This window comes from Micropterus salmoides, unplaced genomic scaffold (genome assembly GCF_014851395.1).
Source record: "Micropterus salmoides isolate LMB-PRFRI ecotype aquatic unplaced genomic scaffold, ASM1485139v1 Ms_hic_scaffold_15, whole genome shotgun sequence".
NCBI classification, from domain to species: domain Eukaryota; kingdom Metazoa; phylum Chordata; class Actinopteri; order Centrarchiformes; family Centrarchidae; genus Micropterus; species Micropterus salmoides.
The window spans coordinates 9,425,946-9,448,745 of record NW_024040596.1 but is presented as its reverse complement, the minus strand read 5'-3'; the positions used below and the strand labels follow the sequence as shown (position 1 = coordinate 9,448,745).

The 22,800-nt window shown below is 40.7% G+C and overlaps 3 protein-coding genes across 6 annotated transcripts; 2 read left to right on the top strand and 1 right to left on the bottom strand.

The window, feature by feature from the left end:
- Positions 1 to 50: 50 nt before the first annotated feature.
- On the bottom strand, positions 51 to 6,764 carry LOC119903934 (F-box only protein 47-like). The gene is given in 11 exon segments (XM_038720245.1): positions 51 to 532; positions 1,572 to 1,731; positions 2,284 to 2,426; positions 2,582 to 2,731; positions 2,995 to 3,168; positions 3,365 to 3,473; positions 4,064 to 4,138; positions 4,825 to 4,901; positions 5,135 to 5,206; positions 5,209 to 5,295; positions 5,962 to 6,764. Coding segments are annotated over 11 exon segments (1,350 nt in total). The 5' UTR covers positions 6,164 to 6,764; the 3' UTR covers positions 51 to 431.
- A 429-nt stretch (positions 6,765 to 7,193) lies between these two features.
- LOC119903935 (claudin-14-like) lies at positions 7,194 to 12,235 on the top strand. 4 transcript variants are annotated; one of them, XM_038720248.1, is made up of 4 exons: positions 7,194 to 7,584; positions 7,824 to 8,241; positions 10,279 to 10,535; positions 11,124 to 12,235. In XM_038720248.1, exons 3-4 carry the CDS (start codon positions 10,302 to 10,304, stop codon positions 11,628 to 11,630), a joined length of 741 nt encoding a protein of 246 aa, XP_038576176.1. In that variant the 5' UTR covers positions 7,194 to 7,584; positions 7,824 to 8,241; positions 10,279 to 10,301; the 3' UTR covers positions 11,631 to 12,235. The 4 variants fall into 4 exon arrangements, with proteins under 4 accessions (XP_038576176.1, XP_038576177.1, XP_038576174.1 ...); XM_038720249.1 differs by lacking the exons at positions 7,194 to 7,584; positions 7,824 to 8,241 and adding an exon at positions 8,883 to 8,971; XM_038720246.1 differs by lacking the exons at positions 7,194 to 7,584; positions 7,824 to 8,241 and adding an exon at positions 9,811 to 10,005.
- A 1,789-nt stretch (positions 12,236 to 14,024) lies between these two features.
- Positions 14,025 to 22,375, top strand: LOC119903534 (high-affinity choline transporter 1). The gene is made up of 9 exons (XM_038719790.1): positions 14,025 to 14,181; positions 15,695 to 15,946; positions 16,315 to 16,428; positions 16,858 to 17,013; positions 17,159 to 17,307; positions 17,775 to 17,918; positions 18,228 to 18,381; positions 20,758 to 20,975; positions 21,148 to 22,375. The coding sequence occupies exons 2-9, from the start codon at positions 15,769 to 15,771 to the stop codon at positions 21,799 to 21,801; spliced, it is 1,767 nt and encodes a 588-aa protein (XP_038575718.1). The 5' UTR covers positions 14,025 to 14,181; positions 15,695 to 15,768; the 3' UTR covers positions 21,802 to 22,375.
- The last annotated feature ends 425 nt before the right edge of the window (positions 22,376 to 22,800 follow it).

The following is a 22,800-nucleotide window of genomic DNA, read 5'->3' as shown; positions in this document are numbered from 1 at the left end:
ACAATTTAATAAATCATACAAAAACAATGTATTACAACTATATTAACAATGTGAATAAATAATAGTGTCAATAAATTATGTTACTGTTAATAAATATTAAATACAGTTCATAAAACATGCAAGATGTTTAAGAAGAACAAGATTTTAAAACTTTGAGAAATATAAAATTTGTATAAATAACCATGCTGTTTAGCCAAAGTTATTAAACAGCTCTTTCAACCAACAAATGTGGTGTTGTTTATAGCCCCAGATTTATCTAAACTGTCAAGGCTACCATGACAACACTCCCCTGTCTTCACCTCCCATTTGATCTTACTTTTGCTGTAAAGGTCCTTCACTCTCACTTTCGTTCACTTCTTTAGTTAACCCCCTTCATTATTGGCATTTCTTTCTTTCCAACTCCTCCTCCAATCTTATACATCTTGTCATTCCTATTTGAGGAACATGTGGAGGAATTTAGTGTGGAAGCGAGCACTGGAGTCCAGGAGGATGCACAGGGACTGGAAGGTCTCCCTGTCTTCAAAATGGTTCTCTGGGAACAGATGATGGAATTAATTACTTTTTATATCACTTTTAATTTGAGTTTGAGGCATTCTGTAAGGTACACAGAGACCTGTGTAGGGCAGACAGTGGTTCCCAACTTGGGGGTCAAGACCCCCCATGGAGTTACAAGATAAATCTGAGGGTTAGTAATATGATGAACAAGATACAGTTGCAAAGTCGGAGATGTACTTCAGAAAACTATGTATATTGTTCACTGCTAATGCAGACTATGATAGAGAGGTGGTCTCGAGTGGGAATTGTTTTAAAGGGTCACTCACATGCCAAAAAGGTGGAGAACCAACTGACTAGGGAATACAAATACGGATATAGTATGTTAGCCAAGTGGTAGGAAGTTCAATCTCCACTCAGGCAGTCTAAAATCACTCCAATCATTTTTCTAATGGAATTACCCCACTCATGCTGAAAGGAAACTTGCTCAGCTTGCTCTATAGCAGAGCTTGAAACTGGTTGCCTTTTTTCTATATTAACATTAACAATGTAATGAATGCAGCGCTCCATTATTATCATGTACCATTAGCATGGGTGCAGATACAGTGAATGCAATAAATTAAAGGAGGAAGGTAATCAGAGGCAAACAAATGATGGTTTGCTCTAGGAGGCGAAACTGAGACCATAATATATCCAGCCGAGATGAAAAATAAGGTAATCCCTTCTGTCCTAGCTGTCACACACATACACAGCCACACATCAACACAGCTCCGCACAGCAGGCTTTTCCTCTATATACAGAATGTGTACTGTGTCCATATAGTACATAATTTATGATTGTGCATGTACTCATATGATGTGATTCCCTTGTTTGTTTTGTCATTTTTCATTCAATATGTTATTATTGGAGCTTTGCCCACCATCTCAGTGTTGTAGTTATCGTTTATTCATGATCTGATGATTGCAATATCACAATACTACAGTATTATATTACTTAACGCAAGGAACCACTCCCCCCATTGTCAAGACTAAAGAACTTTATGAAATGAAATTTACACTCCAGAAAACTGCCCACCTCACCTGCGATAGAAAACTCAAAAAACTGCCTGGTGACCTCTGAAAACGTGCTCTCCAGTTGCTGGATGAAGAAGAACCTTTCAGCAGCCGTGCTGAACACCTTGCAGATCTGCTGCACCAACTTCACCGCCCAGGACATGTGATAGCCGTCCTTCTCACACACCTAAGGATGAAGCCGTACAAAACAGAAAACTGATCTTGTCTAGCTTTAATTACTAAAATTAAAAATTCTTAGTTAATAATAATGGTGCCACTATGAGGAGGTAACAGCATAAACAGTCAACATCAGATCCACAAACAGCACAAGTGGCTCTGAAAGCCCCCAAATAACAGTTAAGTGAGACTGCTGTAATAAAGGGGAGACCTGTCCATCATATGCCCCTGCCATTTGTCTAGGACATGTTTGGTCAAGTCTCAGACCCCTGAAACTAAACAGGAATGAGAAGACGTGGCAAAATGAGTCACAACGGCCAGGGAAAAGCAATAGGTGAAGAGTTCAAGATGACTCATTTCACTGTCTGCCTCAATCTATTCCTGGATGCACACCTGTCCTGAATCTACGTTTAATCTGATATTAATCAACTGTACGTCTGTCAATGCTGGCTAATATCTGATTCTCAATTAAAAGCCAATACCAGACTAAGTGTAGATGTGTATTCTCTTGAGCCAGTTTCTTGTAATCTCCTCAGCAGACAACAATAACTAGTATTCTCACCAGTATGATGTACACGATGAGTCTGGAGATCTCAATAAGTCGTCCATTGACAGCCTTGCTGGCTAGAACAGTGTAGCAGAGGCTGTTGCCACACAGCACCAAGAGACGAGCCACATTCTCCACATGCCATGGCTGAGGAATGACTGGATGTGATGAGGAGGAGGGCAAGTCTACAATCAGTTAAATGCATCTATACCCTGCATCTTTGTCATTGCCATATCTTATCACATAGGGGTCCATAATTGTAATACGGGGTCTGTGTCATGAAAACATTTAAGAAACCAATTAAGTATGATACCAATGAGCTCCTCCAAGATTGCCAGCATCGAAGTGGTGGTCCTGTCTTTGACTTCTAGTTTGCTGAAAAGCAGGAGGATGGCCCTGGCCAGGTCCCACAGAGCGCTGTGAGGCAGCCCCCTCTCCACCACATCCTGCCAACCAAGAGTGCCTGCATGGAGGAGAGCACCTCACTTACTAACTGGGTCATACCTCACCACATTACAAAAAAATAAAAATACAGAACAGGAGGCAAGCCAAATCTTCCAGCATTAAAGTAAGCTATGCAGGATTTCAAACCAGAACTCATTTCTGTGCTTTGCTTTTATCCACTGAACACTTGTGCTTGTCTTAAACTTACATCCCAATTTACATGTTTTCATAAAGTCAAATAAACACAAACCCCACTAACTGATCATTTTCATTTACCCTTACCCTCAGGAAGCAGAGGTCCATAGAAGATGAACAGTAAGTGTGCCTGGCTGACAATGGGCCAAGGCTTCAGGAGCTGCATTAGCCAGAACTGACACTCGGGCTGGTTCGGCCACGGGTCTAACAGAACCTGACGGCAGAATAGACGGAGCTGCAGCTCCTGGTACCACCTCAACCCTGAAGACCGACCAACGAGTAAAGAAACAAGTTTTGTCTATCATGCCTTTTAAGGCTTTCATTAGCTCAGAAAAATAAAAAATGTAGCGTGAAAGATGTATTAATTAACAATTCTACACATTGTAACTTAAAAGAAAGAAGTTTTAGTTTTACACTTCTACTCTGGCCTGCTCTATATTCAGCAACATTTTCTCACCTGGTTTTCCAGTGATGACTGCCTGAATTTTTTGTAGCAGATTTGTGAGGTCACACAGGAAGTTGAACACTCTGTGGCACTCCAGCTCATCCCACCCTGCAATCAGTGTCTGTAAAGTAAACATACCTAAACATTTTCAGTTAAGAGAAAATATATCATGTACATATTTCCTGTTGCCAAGCACTGGGGTGGGACACAAAGGGAAGACATCACTGATAAGAAGCCTAAGATTTTATATATAACCGGAGTTATTTCAATTTTTCTGTGTTTTCAGTCTTCAACAATCATGGTTGCGTAGGTGATGGTGAGTATTTCGCTTTGAGTAAAGTAGGTGAGGTGATGACATATTATAAAGGCGCGATCTAGTGTGTGTGCTGGACACCAAAGTCCAATAAAAACTAGACGTGAGGAGAGTTTGGAATTGCAAGACAAAACTTTTCAGTTTCATAGAAAAGACTTTGTCATAGTGAAAAATAATGTGTTATGTCTTTATCAGTGCCGAGTGATGTACATTTCCATGTCACTTGAATGCTGTAACTACTGGGTGTGAGTATTTGTTACTGAAAAGAAAGCAGAGGAGAATACCTTAAAGCTTGGAATTTTAATGCAATCATATTGTGTTCATCCACCTTTAGTAGTATCTGGTTTGTGATTTACTTTAATTACATCCAAGTTTATGTCTTTACATAAGACCCTCACCTGGAGGAAGACTCCGTAGCTGGAGAAGCCAATGCAGTCTGCTGCTAAACACTGCTCCAACATGAAGCAGGGAATCTGAAACCGATTTATTTTGCTCATCATTAGCATAGGTTAGTAAATAGATATTAGGGCTGAATAATATATGGTTTCAGCAACAGCACTGCAACATACGCATGTACAACTTTGCAAAAGATGTTGGGCAATGAGGCAAATTACACCATGTAAACCATTTAGCTTTTTCATGACTAGTTTTAAAGACCATCAGACACGATGGATAATTTAGCCTGATGTAATAACAGTTTCTGTGTTACAAGTGGTGGTGTGACTGGTAGTTTAGCATGCCAACGATCATCTTGTGTGGATTTCTGCAGCATAAAATTTAAATGAGTGACGACAAAGGAAGATATTTCCTAAATGAAGAATAAAAATCTGTTATCTAAAAAGTATGTTGTTTTTTAAAAATTTCATGTGACGCGAAAAAGGTTTTCTGTGTCCTAATAACCACTTGGAAGTTAAAAGTTAAAATATGTACCTTTTAAAAATAAATAGCACAAATACTACAACATTGATTCTATATGATTCAACCTTACTAAATCTGAAAAATAATACGCTGGCAAAGTGCATGATCCTAATTTGTTGTTCTTTCTTTTCTATTCTATCCCGTTGTTAGCATCTTATAAACATGATTATTCTGACTTTAAAACATTTAACACATCACAATATTCTGTTCCGGCTTGCCCTCTCACCTCTCCTTTTCTTACCTGTGAAAACTGGCTAAAGATAAACTTTAACCTGTCCTTTGTTGGTAGCAACAGGGTACATCTCTTGAACAACAAACCTGAGACATTGAACACAAAAGCACATTATCAAATCTCCAACCCTAACCTCTAACACTTTACATCACAGAGCAGCTTATCCCTACTGCTGTGTGGTGATCATTCAAGTGTGTCTTAAATGTGGGGAGCGGACACCAGCAATGTGCCTGCCACAGATCAACAGTTAGTGGTTGTTAGAAGAATGAGAAAAGCTATGCCAATTTAAACATTCAGCGAAATATAAACCGCCACTTACCCAGGTCTCTGTAGTGTCGTATAGCGGATTTCTGTTCAAGGCAGGTGCAGTGGTGAAAGCTTTGAATGATCATTTATTTTTCCAGGGCAGGGTGGAGATGTAGTCCACAAGGTATCTAGTGATTTCCTTGGACACCATGCTGAACACACTGATCTCCAGCACTGTCAAACACACACATTTTCATCCACTAAAGGCGGTATGTGACAAAAACAAACCTGTTAGAGTGAAATATTGAAATTTCCATGTGGTTCATATTGTGTCTGTGTTCAATCAGTAATATAAATATTTTTTTAAAAACAATAAAATATTAGTACTGGTTCTCTTCAGTAATTGTGTAAAAGGTATCCTAAGACTAGTGGTTGAATTGAAGAGACAGAAATCATTATTGGTACATAAATGCAAAAACTGTTGTTTGGTACATGCGCTGTATGCAATATTCTGAAATATTTAGTTTTAGATTTCTCAATTAAAATAAACGCCATCATTTATATATACTTTGAGTTTTACTTATTCAATGTGTGCTGATAATACTGAACAAAAGTACAAAATGTTAGGACTTTAATCCAATCAGAGCAAACTCTGTGGTATTTTTTTAGATGCAAAATACAGTCTTCTGTTAAAAAACAACAACACAAACCTAAATAACGTTACTAGGGGACATAATTTATCACTCATACTGTTTGGACTCTTAGCTAACGTACTTTTCATCGGGCTCATTTTGGGGGTATTTTAATTATATAAAGCTAGTGTTTAATTTGTTGACAGCAGTTTCAATCCCACTGAGGGCCATGTAGTAAAGAGTTACAAGGCTAAGCAGTTAAACCTACCAGACAGTTTATCCAGGATCATGTGGAGCACCTCTGACGGCAGCCTGTGGAAGAAGCTGCCGCAGCTGTGAACGTTTCGTTGGCTGCGAGTCATGATGGTTCTGGCCGGACGGGCCCGACAATGAGTCCTCTTGTACTGCTGGGATTTTTGTGTCAGTGTGTACTTCCCAACATTTCTGGAGGCTTTCCTCATCATAATCATCCCCGCTGAAGTGACTGTATTTAAAAAAGAATGACAAATTTGTCTTGAAATTAAAAAGAAACTCAAGCGCCCCAAAAGTTAGCTAACGTTACCAGCAGGAGGATAACTAGCTAACCTAGCTAGCTAAACTGAACTGACGAGCTAAATTAGTTGTGACTTCATTAACCTTCAGGTGTATCTAGTGAAAGACTGAGACATATAAATACAAGCTACCGTTAAAGCAGTGTCTTACCAATACTATTAAGTAATTAGTAATGTCAACAGGCAGCAAACATCAGCTGCAAAAGTCAAGTCAGCTGTGTGCTAGCTGCTAGCTGACCTCGATGACAGCCACAACGGCGCGAAAATGAGTTACTGAACTTTACCGACAGTGAGCTGAAGTCTCCAGATGAATGAGTCTCTTTCTTCTTTCCCGTAAAACAATACTACAAATTGCTGTTAAATGCAAACACTTATTAGTATGTATTCACTAGTAATAAAGTGTAAATATTTAATGTGTTCAGTTTCTGATATATGAGGGATTGTTGTAATTTACAGTAGGTGGTCCAGATAACACTAGGACACATAGAAAATAGGGAAAATATATTAAAGAAGAAGAAATGTAGTTAAACTAAAAAGTATTTTCCTCTGAAATGTCTACTATAATGTACTACTATAAATACAGAATATGTTAAATATAGTTACAGCACAATTTATTCTTCATAAAGTGGCTTTTTAAATTATTTTATGCATGTCTTGTACCAATAAAGTTTTTTCCTCAAATATTAAATAGTAACTCAGCATTTGCAGATTGATCTTGCACCATAATTCAGTTGATTTATTGCCAACCAAATTATCTTAAAGACCCCATAGTACACCCACATAGGGGTTAGTTTGGGTGATTAGTTTTGTGTGTTTGTCTTTTGTTGTTGTTTTATTGCTTTGTCTTGACTATTAGTTAATGCAGTTCGGTGATTTCACATAACACCCATCATGGCTCCACCCGACCTCAACCGGAGCATGTCTAATCCTGTGTGGGTGTGCAGGGCCTGTATCTCAGACCCCTGAAGACATAAAAACACAAAAAATGAAGGCCTTTACTACACACACCATCATGGTTGCATTGCCCTCCATCACTGTGCGCAACAAACCGGCTATGCTTAGCTGCTAATCACAGGATTATTCTGCTTAACTAAGACTATTAAGTGTTCCACTTTCAAATGGCGTCTCCCACAGGCAGACCTTGGAGAGGATCATCCCTTCACTATAGAGCTCTTACAGGGAAGTGAATAATACACAAGGGTCCCAGGGGCAGGGCCGGGAAGAAACCCTTGTATACCAACAGGATGTCACGGTAGGTTACACTTAGGTAGGCACAGAGGTGGAGAGAGAGAAGAACTGCAAAGCAGGAAGATGGACCTCAGAGGAACCCAGAGAGTACAGTAGGTACCACGCACACAACCAAACACACGCACAGTACCACATTACTATCATCTACAGTTTGGTTGTCAACTTGAAGTGTTGATTAAGTGTAGTATTTTACTGCTTAAACGCCTGCCATAATGAACCCTAATTGAATCCTAATTGCAGTGAATTAATGTTTTTCTACAAGTTGATTGAAAGTCAATACGCTGATTAATTTATTGATTTTTTTCATTAATTCTTTTCATTTTATCATCAGTTACTCATTCAACAGATGTGGAGATGCAGAGGGCTGAATTATTGAGACAAAACCAGCACAAGTAATGAGGACAATATCTCTTCTGTCTGCTCAGCAACACTGCTCTGCCTCCGGGTTTGACATAGACCCTGTTTATCCGTCTGGAGCAACAAGCCAGGACTGGGACTGTCTCTCATGTCATCTCTGACATGATGCTCCTGATGCTGATGGGGATAATGCTGCTGCCGTTGATGATATCTAACAGTGGCCAGTCACTTATCTGACTATCCTGCAGCACAGACACATATTCCTTGTCAGTTAAGGCAGCAGCAGAGACAGAAGGAGACGATCAGTGTGGAATCAATGCCAATGGCCCTGTTTATCAGGAGGTGCACCGTCAGGACACCTGTGGCTCTGTAGTCCTCGCGTAACCTCGTCGGTAAGTTTTTACTAAATATTCAAATGTGAATGGCTAAGCAGCATGTCCAGTAATTCATAGTGCAGAAATTGCAATTGGCCAGTTACACGACGTTATGAATATTACATTGGCTTTGCTGTTTGGTGGGCTAATTTGTGGACCTGTGAAACAAGATGCTTGTTACAGCCTTGCCTTTGTTTGTATCGCTTACTTGTTATGCCTTCAGTGCAGTCAATCATTAAGTAAGCACAATGAGGCTTGTATCTCTGATATTTTAAGGCCCCAACCGTGCCAGGTCTAACACAGAACAATAATCAGGCTTCATAAAGGGCCTCTGTTCTCTGAGGAAGTAAAAACAATGGATCTGTATGAGCACATTGTGGTTTCAAGTTTAAAGTTGTTTTTTTCATTCTTGCAGTTACATCAAGCAAATTTGCATTAAAGGGGTATAATTGGCAGTAAATAAAAACATATTTTAAGTGCTGACATCTTATTTTTTCAGAGACTTGGGTGGTCATTGTTCACTCATTATTCAGGATTTTCACCTGGAGAACATTTTGTTCAAAACAGTGAGAGGAAACAAAAGTAAATGCTTAACTACCCATGCATTTCAAGTGCTCTCACTGTGAGGGAGGAGCTCTTTAGTTGTGGCCTAGAGCCTCCTGGGCAGGTGTGGATTTTTACCACAATATTCAAGGTTCATGGTTCAGTGCGAAGGATGAGGATGAATTGAGCAGTCTCACAGCCTGAGGTAAGAAGCTGCTCTGAAGTCTGGTGGTACGACAGCGAATACTTCTGTTTTGCCAGATGGCAGCAGGGTGGACAGGCTGTGGCTGGGGTGGGTTCTGTCTGTTAGTATCCTTCGGGCTCTGTAGGTACAATGGGTACCATTGATCGTCTAAGCACTCTAATCACCCGCTGCAGAGCCTTCCTGTCCTGGACCATGCACCTCCGATGCCAGTTGGTGATGTTTCCAGTCAGGATGCTTTCTGTTGCTCCTCTGTAAAAGTTAACCAGAACTTGGCATTTGATTTATGCCTTCTTGAGTTTCCTTAAGAAATACAGCCTTTTCTGAGCTTTTTTCACCAGCATGGAGATGTCACATGACCATGTCAGGTTCTCTGTTCACCTGCTCCACCTCAGCCCCACTGATTGAGCTCTTTGGTTAGCAGTAGGCTGTTCTCTGTGCATCACTCTGCAAGATTGTTAATTTCCTTCTGAAATGAAGTCTCATCATTGTTTGAAATACGGCCAGATGAACGTCGCAACAGAGTTCTCTCCGTGTCCATGTCAATTTGTAAATATTTAGTGCCTGGTGATCTCAGATTAAATTGGACATGATATAATTTGGCCGATTTTTAAAACAAGTCACTACTATCCCTTGTGGTCACAGGTTGGGGCTAATCAACTAGAAATGCTTTGTCATCAAGCCATTCCCCCGACCTGCAACCCCCGCCGCCCCAGCCCTCCCCCTGCGGAGCTGTGAAAAATGTTCAAAGTTAGTGGTTTATAACGGTACTCTCAGCTTGGATGGTTTCTGTAAATGTTTAATTTCCGATCTCTCTCACGAGCGCGCCTTTCCTGAGGGGTGGTGGGGAGCTTAACAAATAGGCTGCTGTGGTTTGCCCTCCAGAGGAGAGCGTTAAACAGGTGGAGCTGAACACTGCTCTCATTAGTTACAGATGCAGTCACCTGCCACTCACCAGAGAGCCAGAAAGTTTCCAAAGCTATTTCTGCTCACACTCCAGAGACACTCGAGGAATGGCTCAGACTCTGTGACTGGATGTAAGCTCTGTGGAACTTACTGTACTTCTGGGGACCATGCAGATAAGAAGAGTGTGAAGAAGTGTTTTTTTTACTTTTTTATGTGGCGATATGTTGTTTCTGTGTGTAGATTTTCCTTTTTTCTTACATTATCTGTGGATCCAGTGTATATTTACGTGCTGGCATAGTGACATATTCAACGTAAGAGACATCCAAAGGCTATTAGAGTAATCTTCTCCTACTATACACATGCTCATCAACAGTGTTTTCAAACTGTAACTTTGTTTTTTGCAGTTGCTGTCCGAGTGAGAATAATCATGGCCAGCATGCCGGTTCAACTCCTTGGCTTCTTCTTGGGGCTGTTGGGGTTTGCAGGAACTGTTGTTGCAACTCTGCTCCCCCACTGGCGCAGCACAGCCTACCTGGGCTCCAACATCATCACAGCCACCGCCTACATGAAAGGCCTGTGGATGGAGTGTGTATGGCACAGCACTGGCATCTACCAGTGTGAGCTGTACAGATCTCTACTGGCACTGCCACGCGACCTGCAGGTACTGCACATTCACCATTTAGTGAAAGCTTCACTCCAGAGCACCTTATGTTATCATGAGAAGAGCTGAAATCACATTTTTAAAGCACTAATGTCAACAACATTCTCTTATTTCAACTTCTCAAAGGTGAGGATTTGCTGCTTCTTTCAAAAAAAAAAACTAAATATATTTGGGATTTGGGATCAATACTGTGCGCTCAGTGATTTACATTACCAAGTCATTTCTTTTCTACTTGTGCTACTGTTAACTAATACTCAATTTTAGCATTACTCCATAATTGTGACTTGCGGCCACAGTAGTCATTATTCAGCAGAAGTTACATAGTCTCACTTTAAGTGTAAACTGAGGGTTATACTGGATATAAATGAGTGTACAATGAGCTCAGGGTGAAGAATTAACTCACAATTTAGAATTACTAACACTTTCAGGCAAGTATTTTGGGGAAATCTATTTACTGATATATCAATTAACCAGTAGATTAATAGATTGCCAAATAACTGGGAGAGTACTGTACAGTGATCTAGGAGAAAAATTCTATGAGAATCCTGTTTTAATCCCAAGACGCTTGTCTGTTCTCCTCCGCATTAGGCTGCCCGGGCGCTCATGGTTCTCTCCTGCATCACCTCAGTCCTGGCATCTCTGGTTTCTGTGATGGGAATGAAGTGTACCCGCTTCGCCCAGGGCTCGTTGATCAAGTCTCCCCTTGCACTAAGCGGGGCAGTTTGTTTTCTCTGTGCTGGCCTGCTCTGCCTGGTCACTGTGTCCTGGACCACCAACGATGTTGTCATGGATTTCTACGACCCCTTCCTTCTCAGTGGGATGAAGTTTGAGATCGGCCTGGCCGTGTACCTCGGGTACGCCTCGGCCTTCCTCAGCCTGACCGCAGGGCTGGTGCTGTGCTGGAGCAGCAGTGGTGACAGGTCACAGAGGCCCCACTATGTGCAGAGGAATCAACCACCATCGCCTCCCCCTGCCTTCAACAACATATATCCTCCTTCTCCGCTGTATAAGCCCCCCGAGGCCCTGAAGGACAATCGTGCTCCCTCCCTTTGCTCCCTTGCCAGCAGTGGTTATAGGCTCAATAACTACGTCTAAGGCCGGGGAAATACTAACACAGTAACTGCAAAGTCACAGGAACTGCTTTGAATGAAAAAAAAAGACCAAAACAGTCAACTGAACACTTATTTATAATGTAAACTTTAATATCTTTGCAGGCATTTTCGTCTCTTCCATACCCATAAAACAAGTTAATAAATAGAAAAGGAATGACCAGTATGTTACATCACCATGACTGACGAATATTCAGATGCCACATTTGTAGGGCATTCCTCTAACTTTAACATAACCAGATGTGAGAGCCTAACAAAACCCTGAACCACAGTGTTTGTGTGAGAGAGAGAGAACTGAAACCTGTTGACCTGCTGCCATGTACCTAAAGGACCAGGAGGTGGCAATATTTTACTGCAAATAGCCACAGAAGAGACCGTTTAAATCAGATTTCACATACTGTGCTGTAATAATAATGGATAAGCAATTGTTCTGTTTCTTCCTTGTTGTAGCCTATTTTGTAGTTGGGATTAACTGTCTGAAAGCCAGTTCAATTATAATAAATCCCTGTTTTATTGGGGGTCAAAGTAGATATTTCAATGTTAAAGTAAGAAAAACACAGCTGTAATTAATAAAATCACTGCCCAGCCTTACTGTGATATTTAAATGGAACTGAGCTATGACAGTGGAGCTCTGTTTAACTTTCATTTTCAGATACAGTAACATTGAAAATGTGCTTTGTTCCTGATTCATTTACAAAATTTTACAGATTTGAGTAAAGCATTAGAAAGCCACTGGATGGCGACCAATGTCTTCTGAGAAGGCAGCCTAAAGCCCTCAGTTAGAATTTCTTTTTATTCTTTTAGACTATATCATTTGGTTGATGTGATATGATCTGCCAGTTGATACATTTAGCGCGCAGCTAGAGCACTTTTTATGATTGGCTCAATAGAGACTGATCATTAAGCCATATATGGGAAATGAAAAATTACTATCATTCGTGGATGCTGATTGCAAAGTTATTTGCGACTCTTCCAGGCTGCTTGACTACCCGCAACACCGTGGAGGTGTTTAGGAGGCTTACTTTTTTAGAAAACTCTCCAATTAGAGCTGCCCTGTGTCTGGCAGCCTGTCAGCCGCACAGACACTATAAATTAGGGGACGCTTCACAATTCAAGCAAGTCTCATTTCCAGCAGTCCAGTCAGCATCTTCGTTTACATCCAGGAGCTCATTTATATAGCAGGTAAAGCGGTGGATTCAATTGTGTGTGGAATTCACTAAAGGAAAATGCTTGTCGATTGCTTGTAAAAATTAACCGTGTGAAACAACAGTTGAAGGTATAATGAGACCGAAAAGGCTTCACATCAAGGCAAATGACCAATAAGGTCACAAACTAAACTCTCCATTGAGTAGCACCATAGTTTCACTTACACTAAGTAGGCCTACAGCTATATAATATAACTCTGTATATTAATATTATAATAATAGCCTATACTAAATGTAGTAGACTAGATGTTGGAAGTAAGTGAAAACGATGTGGTAACGCGAATATTCTTATTTATAAACTAAAATGTTTCCGTTGTGAGCACTTAGGTTTGTTTTCACATTTCAGCACCATGGACAGCTGCTGAATTCTCCAAAGAAACCTCCTCCGTGATGCAGTAGTAGTAGTAGTATTAAGTAGCCTAACACATTTAGTTGGATAATATATGCTTTTAGGATCCTTAACTGTTTCTAGTTGTGGTTTAAAGGCAGTTTATACGAGGTAACATCATTTACGAGGTATAAAAACATGGACAAGTTACTTTACTTTTACTTCAGAATAATACTTGATGCGTGGATTTAGTAATAGCGACTTAAAGTGTACTAAAAGCGACCAAAATAATGTCCTGTGTGTCGCTATTGCTCCTCCCCTGTGACGCGTGTCTATGTGTACTGAGTTGATTTGGATTTTGATGTTTAAATGCAAAAAGTTGGGAGAGGAGTGATGTTCTTTGCCAAAAGGAGAGTCAGAGGGGCGTGCGTAAGGTGGGTCATTTAATGAAAAAGTAATCCTGTGCGGGGCTTGCACACTCAACATTACCACCATACAGCCAGCGTTTGCAGAAATAAAGGCGATGCTTTAATGCAGAGCAAGGTCGTAAATCAGGCCTGAAATGTAACCTGGCAAAGTAAAGGTTTCATTCATTGCCAATATGATATTATGATATTGGAAAGCTTTCCCGGAGAGGTTGTGCGTCACGCCACTCTCTATTAGGTGCTATTTTCGTCCTGCCCTGGAAGACATTTATCCACTAGCTACCCACCCTGACAGCACCCAATAAACCCACCACTCCCATTCATCTCCACCACTCCACCCTCTCTCCCTCCCTCGATCTTTCCCTCTCCCTCCCTCCCTCCCTCTCTGTCTCTCTTTCCGATGAGCATTGGAGACTTAAAAAACAACATAGGAGAATCGTGCTTGGTCGTCCAAGAGGATTTACTTTGTGGTACCATCACATTTTACCGACAAAAAACATCTTTGACACATTTTCTTTCACACTTCTTTTGGAGGCCCTGCTCTTGCAATTGATTTAGGCCCGCTTCTCCAAAGTGAAGGTAAGGTCATGTCAGTTTCTAATATTCTCTTCTTTAACTAATATGTGTTGGCTGGCTGTAACTGCATTTGACCACAGTGAAAGATGTTGATTTAACGCAAGATCAATAATGCAGTACCGGCCTGCGGGAACCATGGTGTCAGCGCAACCGGGAGCTGAAACCCACAGGTTTGAAAGTGATGCAGCACATCGTACGCAAAAACCCTTATGCATCTGTCTTGGTTCTCCTTTTGGTTAATGGTCCGCAGTTTTGTGACGGTGCGCCACGTTTGGGAAGCATCAATAGATTTTTACGCACAAAAGCGCCAAAGGAAACAAAATCATGACGGTCGGAGATTTTAAAATCATTTTAGGCAACAAAGCAGCCTGAACAGTTTTTATTGGAATTACTGGAAAATGTATAGACATTGCGTGAGTAAACTGGCACAACGATTGTATTAAGCGATGTCTATAATTAAAGTGAGGCAACAAGACGCGCGTAAAACATCTTAAACTGTCTTAAAAGCTGAAGTGCAGCACCAATACTAAGAGAACTCCCCTGATCATTACCGAAATTTCTAGTTTTGTATTTTTTTATTAACTTTTCTGGATTTGACACATGATGGAGTGCCGGTTGTTCCTCTTCCTTGTGCGTCCCTTGGCACGGTAAGGTAGGGTCACACTTTGTAGCTTTTAACGAGCGAGTTTAAATACGATCTTTTATAGTCACAAAATGTGACGAAGATCAAAGAGGAAAAGGCACTTAAGTATTTGTGATTTTTTTATTTAAAGGCGCTTTCGGCGCCAACTGATCGTTTGTCTAAGAATCCATTGTGTTTGGTAAAATATATTATAAACCAGCAGGAATGTAAAAGCAGTTTCGTATACGTTTGGATGCATGCATTGGATGCAGCGATATCATTACACTTAAGTGTTTTGACATCAAAAGAGGCTACCAACAGAAATCTGACTCGAAAAAATCCAGGCGTTTTTCAGCCTGAAATGTAGGTTAGAATTATTTTTTTTCACTATTATTTGTAGGAAATGCGGATTTTGAATTTTCTCCCATAGTGATTTCACCTCTGAGGCTTGAATCTTGAAAAAAAACAAAAAAACATCATCAGCTTGAGTTCGGCGAGACTTCAGAGTTGTGTGTTGATATATGGTGGTGATTTTGCAATTATCATAGCTGGATATTTCAGTATAACCGAAGATAATCTGGTGCGTAAAAAAACGTGAAATTTAAATCACTTTGTATTCTATAACTGCAAGGGACTGGGTGTTAGTTTGTAAAATACATAATGTGGTCACTCAACACATTAAATCTTGTAGTTTGGTTGCCTCAACCAAAACGTTTGTATAGTAGTGTTTAAAACTTGATTATTATGTTAATAGCTCTTTTTCATGTGGGCGCTGTTAGACCTGATAGTAAACGGTGTGACACCAAGTGAGGTTTCTGTAAAAATCTTTATTACAGATCAAAGCAAAAGACAATGCATGAAAAATGTGTTTCTTCCTCATTTTTTCCCTCAAAGTTCTCTCTATGAGATCCCAGTTCTCCGCGCGCAATAGCACTTGATCTCGGCGGGAGGAAACGGACGACAGGAAAATGGCCATCCACGCCGCAGGTCTAGTGGCTATCGTGATCTTTTACCTCCTGATTCTGTTCGTGGGGATCTGGGCCGCCTGGAAGAACAAGAACTCCGGTGTTGGCGTAGACCGGAGCGAGAGCATCATGGTCGGGGGGAGGGACATCGGATTGTTCGTTGGTGGATTCACAATGACGGGTGAGTTGGTTAACTACGGGCTTAACTACTACACCTATTTATTAGTAGGTGTTCAACATGACCCGCGTCACATATGGGTGTCATCTAAATTCAGAAAGAAACACCCCCTTTTTAGCACGGACAGCACTAGGGGCCCATAAATATAATTTACCACCACAACTTTCAACATTACATGCATCACATTTCTGACTACTTAAAGATGCAACAACAGCGAGCTAAGGTTTTGTGAATCCTTTTCCTTCCCCAATACACAACCATGACTACCAAAACTAGAGTTCTTGTTATTTGAATAAACTTGTGCAACATTACATGCTCCAAACCTAGTCTTTGGTCTTCTTTTTACATACTTGTGGTTTTTCTTCTTTCAGCTACTTGGGTGGGTGGGGGCTACATCAATGGGACAGCAGAGTATGTCTACCTGCCAAACTTTGGCCTGGCTTGGGCACAGGCACCCTTTGGTTATGCTCTCAGCCTGGTAGTAGGTAAGAACCAATGTTTTTAAAATCTTTAATTATACTGTAAAGTGTGTGTGTGTGTGTGTGTGTGTGTGTGTAAAGTATAGTGCAAAGCACCCTATACAGTATGAAAGCAGCAGTTGCTGCAAATTAACATTATTGAGGTTCCTCTATGTTTATACTGTCCTGTGGTGCATGAGCAGGGAGTATGATGTAGTAGTTTAGCAAAAAATAACATTGGTATGGTCCTCTAGGAAATACAGAATAATCGTACATATAAACAGGAGTGCTATAGTGCTTCAACCAGAGATAGTTCTGCTTAAGCACCAGATACACACTTACATACAAGTTAATAATATTATACAATTTCATTGATTCAACTGAGTGTAAAATACATTTCTTACAGTGGTCTTTTGCTCTATTGTCTGTCCTACCTTAATGTCTGACATCATTCAGGTGGCCTGTTCTTTGCCAAGCCAATGCGTTCACGTGGCTACGTCACCATGCTGGATCCCTTCCAGCAGCTGTATGGGAAAAGGATGGGCGGCTTGCTCTTCATCCCCGCGCTCATGGGGGAAATCTTCTGGTCTGCCGCCATTTTATCTGCCCTTGGTGGGTAATTATTAGACAGGAGTACTTAAATGTCAAAAAATGTGTCCTTTTGTCATCATGAGCACCGTATTAACTGTTACATTCAGTGCACTTTTCTCTTAACTCTCACGATTGTATCTGAGGGACCGAATGTGTTGTCCTATAGGTGCCACTCTCAGTGTGATTGTGGACATAAACATCAACATGTCCGTGGTGATCTCAGCCCTGATAGCTATCTTCTACACACTTGTTGGAGGACTCTATTCTGTTGCATACACAGATGTGGTTCAGCTCTTCTGTATCTTTTTGGGCTTGGTGAGTTTCACTATCAACATGCAGCATGGGACTCTAGAGATGACAAAGAAGGCCAAAACCATTACCTGTATTTTGCTAGCTGAAAATGTGAAGCTGTCAATAGACAGTATTTTATACTCATCTTTGAGGTGTCGACAATTTTCTTATCCACCTTTTCCAAAAGACAGCATGCATCCATTTATACTTGTGGAATTGGATCAAAATGCTGATTAAAATGTATTAATTATGCAAAAAAAGTATCATATTCTTCATATCAGAGATGGGTAACAATGGCAGGAACATACTGATTTACACCTAAAGACACCAGGCTACAGTATACTTTTAAAATGATATTGAATTTTTTGGAACTACAAGTAGAACTTGGATCCAGTGTCAGAGTCAACAGCTTTGACAATGGAAACATTAAAATCACTAAATATTGTATCTATATAACAATAATGATATTTGCATTCTTTCCTCTTCATCAGTGGATCAGCGTGCCTTTTGCCATGTCCAATCCTGCTGTGTCGGATATCACTGTTTCGGCCAAGGAAGTAATCTACCAGTCACCCTGGCTGGGGAAGATTGACTCTGAAGACAAATGGCTCTGGGCGGACAACTTCTGCTTGCTGGTTAGCCATATTTTTTTTACAATAAGATCCATTAAGTAATTTACACACACACATTTTGATTCCACTGTCAAGTCTTACAGGGTTTAAGTGAAGCATTCAAGGTGCTATTGAAAGATGGGGCACTAGAGGTTTTTTGTTTGAGACACAGCTTGCCTTTTAAAGACTAATAATATAGTATAATTATTATTATTTAAGAAGCATTTGCACAACACATTTGTAACATTAAGAGTACGTTTCAGAGCTGTGCCAGTGCTGGTCTGTTATGCGTTGGTTTGGTGTCTGTATTTACTATGGTGTTTCTGTTTCTAGATGTTGGGGGGGATTCCCTGGCAGGTCTATTTTCAACGGGTTCTTTCTGCCTCTTCAGCTACCTATGCCCAGGTCCTTTCCTTCCTCGCTGCCTTCGGCTGCTTGGTCATGGCCGTCCCTTCTGTCCTCATAGGAGCTATAGGGGCCTCCACTGGTAAATACACACACTCAGACACACACATACACACACACACACACACATGGGGCTTTGCTAGACTTAAAGCTATTTTCAGGACCCCCACAATTCCTTAGTTAGTCACTTTTATGTGGATGCTTTCAAAATATACCATAATTCAAGCTGGTCACTTCAGAACATGTAGGACTTGATTTAAAAACTGTTTGATATGTGTATTTATCTAGCTGACAGATATCACACACCTAAAACAGCAATGGCTGTGAATAGAAATGTTTTTAAAACTTTTGTTTTACACTTTAAAAAGACATTTGTATTAGAAATACCCAACCATATAAATACTAGCAATAGATTTAGCACTACTGCATGTCATTTACATCTGGATTAGATGTAAATTACACAAAAATGACCAGCAATGTCACCCAATATTTTTATTCTAGACACATACAGTTACGTCTGGACTGCAGCTTTATCACAGATAACATAAACATATCAGACACTGATCTATGAATGATGTGCACACACACAGCCACACATTAATTAAGCAATTAATGAAACATCACAAGACAATCGAAACATCCAGGAATCTGATCCTTTATTCAAACAGGAAAGTGTGATCAAAGGGAACACGATGCCTTCCTGGGTTGTTTACACCCCAGCAGCTTTTTATTCAGACGTGTAAATGCGGATGCATACAGTATCTGGAGGGTAAACAACATCAGATGGATACTGTCACGACGGGCAGAGGAGAGAGCCATCAGACCATGCCGATTCTGTGAATATTACATCTGAAGAGGAGCTAATTAATCTGCTCCGTCTGAAGTTGTTTCATGTATAACCGGCGCTAATCAACAACTGCTTGAGAACATCCAGGGGAGGGAGAGAAAGGCAAAGATTGTATACCACTGGAGGTAGAGAGAAGGATGAAAAAAGTGTCAGATGTCAGAGGGTTCAAGGGGGAAAGAGAGCAAATGTCCCAGTGAATGGAAGTACAGTATGTGGACCATAGTGGTGTGGCGAATGGGTGGAGTTTGATCTATATGAAGGGCAGGAGAACATATTTGCTATAGAGGCAGCTAGAGACACTCGTGGTTCCCAGGCAATGAATCCTACTGACTTTGGAGATCACCTGACTTTTCCCTCTAGCGCCACCGTGAGGTTTACATTTGTTGTTTGGGGTGAAATGGCAACAACTATTGGAAGTTCCCCTCAGTGTGGATTATAAACACTTTGGTGACCCCTTAACTTATCATCTAGTGGCACCATCAGGCCAAAACGTTATCTAATACTGAATGACCATCAGCCTCAGCTTTAATGGCCTAAGTGCTTATTAGCTAATGTTAGCGTGTATCACACTAAACTATGGTCATGTGAAAATGGTAAATATTATGCTGTACATGCTAAAAATCATTGTGTTAGCAGTGTCACTGAACGTGTTACCCTGCTCATGTTAGCATTTAACTCAAAGCAGCTCTGCGCATGTTTGTTGTTTCCCCCCTGACAAATTAAACTCCATGCAAACGTCTGTATTAAATTAGCTTAAAATTTCTTATCCGAATCAATGGCTTCTCGCATACATTAACATTTTTACATTTTAGCTGACACAAGCGACTGACAATTGCTAATTATGTCAGAGGTCGCATGCCTCTGGAGCAACTAGGGGTTAAGTGTCTTGCTCACATGGGGAATCAAACCCGGGTCTCTCACACAAAAGGCAGGCGTCTTATCAACTGCGTCACCACAACCCACATTAAATATTATTAATTATATTTATATACAAATTTACAATAAAATGTAATTTTACTTGGGACCAATGACCCTATATGCACAAACCAGTGTATCAACCATAATTATTATTACATAGATGTCCCATGTTTAATAAGTATCCATTATTTCTGGCATTCCTCATATTACTGAGGCTTTTTCCCTGTATTTTGACTAACAGCAGAGCATTACATTGATAATCTCTGCTGTATTTCAGCACACAGTGAAGCCTTTAGTTTCTCGGCAACTAAAACAGGCGTATCCACGGGAGCATTATAAAAGTCTCCAGGTCAAGCCTTTTGTCTGAAAAGCTAAGGGATCAGTCCTCTTAAAATTGCAAGGTGGCCAAGAACATAATTTTATTAATCTCAACATAGGAAGGTGTGCCAAGTATAGCCTGATCAACTTCAGGTATGTTGTGTTATTGCCTCATACAAGTCACTGCATTGTTTTTGGTCAGGCCAATTATTCAGGCAACTACTTTTTTTTAATTTAGCACATAGATAATCCTGATACTTGGATGCAGATAATATTACTGATCGGCTCATAAGAGGCCCAAAAGTAAGCCTTGGTGTTTACATTTCTGTCTTTTACAATCATGCATTTTTGACTGTTTCCCATTTCTTCTTCCAGACTGGAACCAGACTACTTATGGGTCCATCGCTCCGAAGGATAAGGACGAATCAGACATGATCCTTCCCATAGTGCTTCAGCACCTCTGCCCGCCCTACATCTCCTTCTTTGGTCTGGGGGCGGTGTCTGCTGCAGTCATGTCATCAGCTGACTCATCCATTCTCTCAGCTAGCTCTATGTTTGCCAGGAACATCTATCAGCTCGCCTTTCGACAGTCGGTAAGAGTGCTAACAATAATGCTAACAAATACCACAATTTGAGACAGTTGTGGAAAGCATCGGTCAAATAATCAATACATCAATTCTAGTTTCACCCCAGTGGTTCACAGATGTTACTTTTTTTTCTTCTTATATGTTTTCATCACTGTTTTCTCTTTCTTCTCTCCTCCAGGCCTCAGATAATGAGATTGTGTGGGTGATGCGCCTCACCATCTTTGTATTCGGAGCTCTTGCCACTGCTATGGCATTATTAACAGGATCAGTGTATGGCCTGTGGTACTTGAGCTCCGACTTGGTCTATGTCATCATCTTTCCCCAACTTCTCAGTGTGTTATTCATCAAGGGCACCAACACCTATGGCTCTGTGGCTGCCTATATCTTTGGTCTTGTGCTACGCATTGGTGGAGGAGAGCCCTACCTCAAACTTCCTCCCTTCATCTACTACCCCGGTTGGGTGAACCAGGAGAGGATCCACCACCTCACTGGGGATGTAGAGCACTTTGTCCAGCAGAGGTTCCCATTCAAGTCTGTGTCCATGGTGGCATCCTTCTTGGCAAATATGGCCTTTTCTTACCTGACAAAGTACCTATTTGAAAGTGGTATGTTGTCACACAAGTATGACTTCCTGGATGCTGTGGTGTCCAAGCATAGCAAGGAGATCATGGACAAAGCCACGCTGGTGAGCAACCATGATAACATCATTCTTTCAGAAATGGCACCTGTCAAGCAGGCCCTGGGTGAGTCACTCGCTGGGACATTCACCAACACGGAGATCCTCAGTGATGATGGAGTGTCCAGTCCAGAGGCTTTTCTCAATGAAAACTAGACAACAAAGGCACAAAGTCAACTAGAACCAAGGAATTTGAAGAAGAAGGAATAATCAAGAGGCATCGACATTCTTCAGGAAACTTGCTACTGCCGCACTGGAAGCCAAATCAACAGAAATCTGCTGTGGCTTCTGAGTGACTCCACAAGTTTGTTTTATGCTGATGACATGGTGCCTCCTTCTTTTTTAAGATTCCTTGCCAGGAACCAGGAAGGTGACTGTCAATCAGCTGTGTCAAGCATACCATACTCATTGTTTTTTTTATCATGACTATGAATCTACAACCAGTTTAATTTAAGTGCTGCTACAGTGGTTGAAGGAACTTTCAAGGGAAAACAGTGAGAGACTGCAGTGGACAAACCGTACGTGACAACGTCTACAAGGGTTTGCTGTGGCTAATGAGAATCGTGCAATATCTAATCATGGAATTGTGTCCACGTCTACATAGTAGTAAGTGTGTATGTGTGTGTGTGTGCGTGTGTGTGTGTGTGTGTTGATGTATATGTGTACACCTAACAACCAGTAAATTCTCGAGAAACTTTAAGATTTGAGTTTGCATAAGTACATTTATTAATAGAGCAATAATATTTTTAGGATCTATGTTGTATAGATAGATACATTGTACTGGATTTGCAAGTTACTGTCATTGTTTTTTTTGTGCTTATTTTATGTTGGGTGTTCACATTGCTCTTAATCCTCCTGTCATTCTTGCTAATTCCAGAGACAGCAAGAGTCGCATTAATAACTATATACCACCGCAATATTATCAAACCCTTGAGTTGCCAAACATAAGGATGATATTGGGTGGATTGAAAGACCCCAGATTAAATTTAGTCATAACATTTTTAACATTCACTGCCAACCTTTTTAAATGAATTATTCATACAATATCCCCATGTAGCAAATGTAAGTGCAATGTTCACTCTCATTTTAGCTCTGATTTGTTCTCCACCAACTTCTATTATGTTCTCAGGCTAGTTTCTAATTATATCTGTCAGC